Source organism: Apostichopus japonicus, chromosome 11 (genome assembly GCF_037975245.1).
Source record: "Apostichopus japonicus isolate 1M-3 chromosome 11, ASM3797524v1, whole genome shotgun sequence".
Classification (NCBI taxonomy): Eukaryota; Metazoa; Echinodermata; class Holothuroidea; order Aspidochirotida; family Stichopodidae; genus Apostichopus; species Apostichopus japonicus.
In genome coordinates this window covers 17095487-17102779 of record NC_092571.1, presented here as the reverse complement: position 1 = coordinate 17102779, position 7293 = coordinate 17095487, and the positions used below count along the sequence as shown (strand labels likewise).

Sequence of the window (7293 nt, the reverse complement as noted above, 5' to 3'; positions counted from 1 at the left end):
AGTTCTGAAGTCCCATACACCACCCCCCCCCCCCTTCTTTCCATCCTCCGTTCTCGCCTCCCCGTCCCTTACACCCCCTGTACCCGCACAAACGACACAGAGGAGTACAGAACCCCTTCTTTTACAAATTAAGCGATGATACGTGTGTGTTTTTAATATATGAACACGTATTCTTTATTTGTTTTATCATTTTTTTTTTCATTTTTTTCTCTGCTAGCTTACCCTGCACAATACTCTACTGATGTTTAGTTATAATGAGCATGACATTATGTCTGGCCACCTTGTCCATTATTAATGAGTACCCTTACATTTAATTGTCCCAATGTTCTCCTTTTCATATCTCAAACGATTAGGTGCATACCACATAGGTATCTAATAATATGTACTTTGTTGAATGTCATTTGCAACATTACTAGGTATATATTTTACCTTCCTTTAATTTCCTCCCCCTCCCTCTACTACCCTCCCCATCGATAGTGTCTTCTCTTTCTTGTTGTTCTGTTCCACCATCAATCGCTGTTTTGAAAACAACAAATTTGTTGTGACAACTCAATTTATCCGATCCTCCTCAGGTTGGGCGATTAACTGTGTGTGCTACAAATAAATGCAATGTGAGAAACGGTGAATATTTTACTCCAACTTACGGAAACACCCGTGGACATCAAAGGAGCAGACATTTATCCAAAACGTATATTCCTTACTTTTTGTTGCTTGCTTCTTACTCCATTCTAAACAAACCTTATTCTTACACACACGCGCGTACCCACCCCCCCCCCTCCACACACACACAAACACAAATGTTACAAACGAGATATATTGTTTTCCAGCTGTATGTGTTAGGTCGTTGGAACGCCATTTATATTATTTCCATACCACCAGTAGCTTCAGCGTTTTGAGTTTTCGTGTGCGATACGTATAAATTAAACATGAAATAACCTTCTAAGGCCTCCTGAACTGTTTACGTATTTTATAGCCGGAAAGAAGAAAGTATTAAGATGGCAGCTGGTCCACCTCAAGAACGAAATCAAGGTAACTATATCTTCTCATGTAGTCTTTTATTTCGAGAAAGACACGCGTTTAGTTTTTCAGTACATATATCATTGAAACCAGTTTTGCGATAATGTTATGACAGGCCTTGTTAATGATATAGTCTAGGCTTCTGGTCTTAGCCTACATATTGGGGAAATTTCCGAAAGGAATTCAAAGATATAGTCAGGCAACGATCAAGAACACCATTGTTTTCTTATAAGTTTATTTCGCTATATTCACGAATAAAAATGCCTAACGTGAACTTAAGTTGAAGAGGAGTTGACCTCACCAGAGTTAGGCCTAGACCTAACTTGGCCTAGACCTGGCCTAACATTAGGCCTAGTGTGATTTGCTTAAAACAGCAGAGCACATGACAAATATTTTCTTATCACAATTGTCTATGCATTCTTAAATTAATTTCCCTATTCACAGATGCAACAGTTTATGTTGGTGGTCTGGATGAGAAGGTATCAGAGGCAATCCTTTGGGAGCTCTTTCTACAAGCTGGACCTGTTGGTAAATGCTCTTTTTCATTTGTGGATATATTCATTTGTCACACTTAAACATCACAGACAAAGGGCAAAGGCTTGGTTCAGCGGTAAGAGTGTCCGCCTCATAATCCTTAGGTTCCAGGATCAAAATTCCACCAGGAGCCAGATTCTCTTGACCTATTCAAAGATCAGTGCACTGCAGTGGTGATGTGCTGAGTCTTCAGTGGATATGGTATTTCTGGTTTGTGATCTTGGGAAAAGGGGTTTGTTTCTGTTCTCCACTTGGTTTCGAAATAAATTTGTTCGTCATGGCTGCAATGCAGTGATGTCGAAGAAGTGCCTTTCCCTACCTCGTCAGATGGGGACGTTAAATGGCAGTCCCGGAGCAGGAATGGGAGTGAATTCACACCCCTGCCTCGTTATCCTCTGAACGCTTATTCAAAAGAGAAGACTTAAAATAAGCCAGTGTTTCATCCAAGATCTAACACGGATAGGGTCTCTAATAAGCTGTAAGGATTCCTGATCCTTGTGTCTTTAAACTAGACTATTTTACAAATGTGCAATGCATGGTAATTCGAAATAAATTTGTTCGTCATGGCTGCAATGCAGTGATGTCGAAGAAGTGCCTTTCCCTACCTCGTCAGATGGGGACGTTAAATGGCAGTCCCGGAGCAGGAATGGGAGTGAATTCACACCCCTGCCTCGTTATCCTCTGAACGCTTATTCAAAAGAGAAGACTTAAAATAAGCCAGTGTTTCATCCAAGATCTAACACGGATAGGGTCTCTAATAAGCTGTAAGGATTCCTGATCCTTGGGTCTCTAAACTAGACTATTGTACAAATGTACAATGCATGGCATCAATTCACAATGTGCTGCCCTGGACATCTGATAATACTTTTCTGTATTTTCTTGCTTCCTTATAGTCAATACTCACATGCCTAAAGACCGGGTTACTCAGATGCACCAAGGATATGGCTTCATAGAGTTTATGGGAGAAGAAGATGCAGACTATGCGATTAAAGTGATGAACATGATAAAAATATATGGCAAGCCAATCAGAGTAAACAAAGTAGGTCGAGCTAACTGCCTCCTGTTTGTATTTCAATTTTAGCTGAAATTTTCAAGCTAACTTCTTCGATCTGAGGTGAATTAATTTCTTTTCGTAGAACCACAAAGATATATACAGTGAGGAAAGCATTACAGTTTTTACACAACCTATTCATGCAAGTGCAAATAGGTATACAATTTCTTCCTACGTTCCTTTTTTTTTGCTGCTTAATAGTTGTAACACAATCTACTATCAACAATCTACAATCTACAATTTACTAATTATCTTTCAATTATGGGAGGTCTAAGGTGATGAGAGATTGGAATTCTACACATGGGGTGCATGTTGCATGATAATAACTGTAATGCTTATCAAATAATGTTGTAATTCAAATAATCAAATTCTGACCATATTTTTTTTCTTTTAATGAAACTTCCCTTTTGATATTTTTTCAGGCTTCTGCTCACCAGAAAAACTTGGATGTTGGTGCAAATATTTTCATTGGAAATCTGGATCCAGAAATAGATGAAAAACTTCTGTTTGATACATTTAGTGCATTTGGAGTTATACTTCAGACACCAAAGGTTTGAATTTTCACTTGTTTACATGCAAAGAAAATTTATGTGTGATATGAATGCAGCATTCAGAGATAAAAAAGGAACATTTATTAGGCCAACATTGTTGTTGATTATATCAAGTGTTTCGACCAATTACCAGTTGATTTTCACCAGTTTCCAGAAAAGTACTTAGACTTTTGGCTGGGAAAGAATAGACAAACAATGGGACTTGGAGAGAGAGAGAAGGGGGGGGGGCACATGGGCTGTATAACTGGACAGGCTGGCTGCCTAAAATCAACATTATGTTTTTATCATTGTACGAAATCACAGAATTTTTTTTTCATGATTTTAGATAATGAGAGATCCTGACACAGGCAACTCCAAAGGTTTCGCTTTCATCAACTTTGCAAGTTTCGAAGCAGCAGATGCAGCTATCGAAGCCATGAATGGCCAGTACCTCTGCAACAGAGCCATCACAATATCCTTTGCCTTTAAGAAGGATTCAAAGGGTGAACGACATGGCTCAGCAGCAGAGAGGCTCCTGGCAAAGCAGAATCCTCTGGCACAGGCAGACAGACCTCATCAATTATTCGCAGATGCTCCGCCTACTGCCCAGTCGATAGCAGCCAATCAGGCCGCAGTTGCGGCTGCTGTCGCCCAGCCCCCTCCCCCTCCTCCTATTGCAGGTATGTGTTTAATTCTTGTTTACTGTTTTCAATTTAATTAATTAGAAGTGGATGATTGCACTCCAACTGTCGACAAAAAATGATTAATTTCTCTATTATGAACAGGTCAGCACACAAGAAATAAAATTAGGGCACAGAAGAGCGAAAGACCGGATTTGTAAAGTACCAAGTGGCTTCATTAGTATAATTAAGAATGGTCAATGTACTCCTACTGTCAAAACAGCTCTTCAATGTATCTGTTAACTTGTAGGACAAAATTTTGTTAATCAGTTGAATAATGATTTTAATACCTGATGTTTTTTGTTTTGTGTGCGTCATATTTTTCTATATGACCTCTGCTGTGCAAATCTGAGTTTCATGCAAGTTACAAGGAAAGGAAAGAAAAAGACAAGAGGTCCTTAGTTTGTACTCATTATTGGCTACTGTACAGGGTCGATGTCTTTTCATTGACAAAGATCACTGCCAACTAGAAATTGCACAGAACACACGGAACACAGGAAGTATTGTTATGATACTGGTGTGAATGTATGGCATGCTGTGTTGACAAATTAATAAACGTAATACATGTCTTGAAACACTGTATATGTATTTAATGTCTTTCACAGGGCCTCCAGACGGGATGGGCTTACCACCTTCCAACATGCCTCCGCCACCATTCCCTCCCACTTCTATGCCTCCTCCACATATGGGAGTACCACCAGGGATGCCGCCACCTCCCATTCCTCCTGGTGGCATGCCACCAATGTCTGTACCACACGGTATGCCAAACTCTGGACAGCTTCCGCCAAGACCTCCTGGTATGCACATGCCTCCTCCACCTCCTGGTGCATATCCTCCTCCACCATCTGGTCATATGCCCTTGGGACCCCCACCAGGGATGGGTCCACCACCAGGTGTTCCTCCTCCCCCAATGCAAATGCAAGGTGGTCACAACATGAACCAGGGACGGCCTCCACCACCATTTCCACCACCATTTGGTGGACCCAGGGACCAGCACGGAGGAGGAGATTCAGGTCGTGGTCCACCACCATTCATGCACCACAGAGGTCCACCTCCCATGGGACAAGGGGGCTATGACAGACCGCCAAGGCCTCCTCCACCATTTCCAAGAGGACCTCCTAGAGGTAAGTTACTAAGACAGCAAAAATTACCATTCAGAAACATGTATTTCATGCTAATCAGCAAAATTATCTCATTGTAATGAGAAGAAGGATCTGTTGAGCACCATTACAATACCAGTGATGAATTTGTGATTAGGCCAAATGTATCAAAGCAAATATCCACCAAGAGCAATGGGCACTAACTGTTTCATTTTATAGTAAGTCCATTGTCCTTTGTTTCCCTCCCCAGAACCCAAATTGTCACCCAAATTATTAAGTTGATTCCAACACTGACCAACTTGACCTCAGGAAGAGCTTCTGTATGATATCGTAGAATCTTTGAAACTTGCCATATTTGTTGCATAGTATTTTGAGCAAAGCTAAAAAACATTTTTAAAACCAAGGTTCACACATTTGGTCTGTGTGTTAATCAGCTTTGACAAATCCAAGCTGCAGTACAATATCTAAAGATATAAACTGCATTTTCCTTTTTATCACTTCTCTGTGACTGATTTTTAATCTCTCTCCAGGTCCACCACCCCGTGGCCCACCGCCACCGTTAATGCCGCAAAGGGGAAGGCCACCACCCTCTAGATCCTGAGACTGGAAAGGATATGTGTATATTGGATAACCTGACAAAAAGTACTTTTGATCACTTCACACTGAACTATTGGTGTCTCGAAAGCTATCACCTACGCTCTGTAAAAACTCTGAAGATAGTCGGTATCTACAGCAGCCGTAGGACCAGATTTTCTTCGACGTGACAAAGGAAATGTTTCTTTCTCTATGGGAGGGTTGGAAGATTGTAAAAGTGAAATTGACTGCAATTTTGTAGATACTAAAACAGGACCAGTATAAACTGTTCTCTGAGTTCAAAATTTGAGCATTGCAGTTCATCAATTTCTTTCTACATGTTAATATGTACAGTTTAGTGACTTCAACTTCCAAATTCACTGTGTAGATGATTTTCAACTTGTATGTACAACAGTTAACTACGGTTCTAACTACCCATCACTGTAGTGCTGATATGTTGAACATAGCCTGGCACTCCAACTGTATTTACAACTGCCCTATAGGTTTGCTCTGAAGCTCTGAAGTGGTTCCAACCCATTCATTGCAAAGGACATGTAATCTCACTCACTGATCTCAACGTTCCTAAAATGGTTCAGTTTTTCTTCAGTTTGTATGAAATTTTGCTCGGAATATACTGTAGTTAGTGCATTTCACGAAAAATCCAAATAGAAAAGTTCCTGGAAATGTTGGTTATCCTGACTTAGATTATTGTTGGTATACATACAGTGTCTTAATAAGGTTACCCGCTACTGCTGACTTGTGTATCAATCTTTGACATGTCAGAATCATGTCGATGGTAAATGGAACTACAAAATGCCAAAGTTAAACCGAACTCATTTTGCTCGGAATATACTGTACATAGTTAGTGCATTTCACGAAAAATCCAAATAGAAAAGTTCCTGGAAATGTTGGTTATCCTGACTTAGATTATTGTCGGTAAACATAGTGTCTTAATAAGGTTACCCGCTACTGCTGACTTGTGTATCAAATCTTTGACATGTCAGAATCATGTCGATGGTAAATAGAACTACAAAATGCAGAAGTTAAACCGAACTCATTTTAATTGGCTTGCAGTGTACATCACTCATTGACTTACGTGGCGGGTAATGAGGGACATAATAAAGCTGTTTTAAGTCATGCAAAATTCAGGCCTGCATATCGTATAAATATTTATGATGTTCAACAAGGATTTCAGTCAATCCTCCCATCACTGAGTTGAAAGCCTCAACTCTCCTGAGACTCCTTCATTTTTTCTTTTATTACTTTTATTTTTCATATTATTTCCTGCAATGTCTTGATGATAAAGTTGGAAATAAAATTTTGTCATAAAAAGGAACTAATGGCGTTAATCATGAATTTTGGAAGCCTTCATTCTTCACAGAGATCAATGTCTGGATCATCCCTTTCTGATCCCCTTTCACAATCCTGTTGAATTTGTTGCAAAATGAACCCCATATCTCCCGTTTAAACTTGAAAGCTTTTAGAAACAAATTACTGTAGGATTGATAACACTGTAGGATAAACTGTATCATTCATCATTGTGTAATAACAGAATGTTCAGTGTGTGCAGTGGAGATAGTCACCACCCTCCACCCACCCCCTCCACCCCCCCCCCCTCGATATGAAAATGAATGGTTGAGACTATAGCAGGCATTTAATCCAGATTATTACAGTGTTTCTTTCAGCCTTTCCTATGATTGTTCTCTTTTCTTTTGTCTCAAGACATGTGGTTGGGGAGGGGGGACAGGAAGGGGAAGCAAAATCCTTTTTATTTTTCCAACATTTTCCTTGCCTATCACTGATCCAAG

At 40.0% G+C, this 7293-nt stretch overlaps 1 protein-coding gene across 1 annotated transcript; it reads left to right on the top strand.

Moving 5' to 3' along the window:
- Nucleotides 1-853: 853 nt before the first annotated feature.
- On the top strand, nt 854-6821 carry LOC139976024 (uncharacterized). Its single transcript, XM_071984411.1, has 7 exons — nt 854-1029; nt 1462-1545; nt 2445-2590; nt 3025-3153; nt 3479-3812; nt 4418-4936; nt 5443-6821. The coding sequence occupies exons 1-7, from the start codon at nt 996-998 to the stop codon at nt 5511-5513; spliced, it is 1317 nt and encodes a 438-aa protein (XP_071840512.1). The 5' UTR covers nt 854-995; the 3' UTR covers nt 5514-6821.
- Nucleotides 6822-7293: the final 472 nt, after the last annotated feature.

What these genes read in the sequence shown, in the direction of transcription:
- LOC139976024 (XM_071984411.1), top strand. Translation starts at nt 996, where the DNA reads ATGGCAGCTGGTCCACCTCAAGAACGAAATCAAG. An exon ending in TCTACAAGCTGGACCTGTTG is followed by an intron (nt 1,546 to 2,444) that starts GTAAATGCTCTT and finishes GCTTCCTTATAG; the next exon opens with TCAATACTCACATGCCTAAA. An exon ending in TCCCCCTCCTCCTATTGCAG is followed by an intron (nt 3,813 to 4,417) that starts GTATGTGTTTAA and finishes TGTCTTTCACAG; the next exon opens with GGCCTCCAGACGGGATGGGC.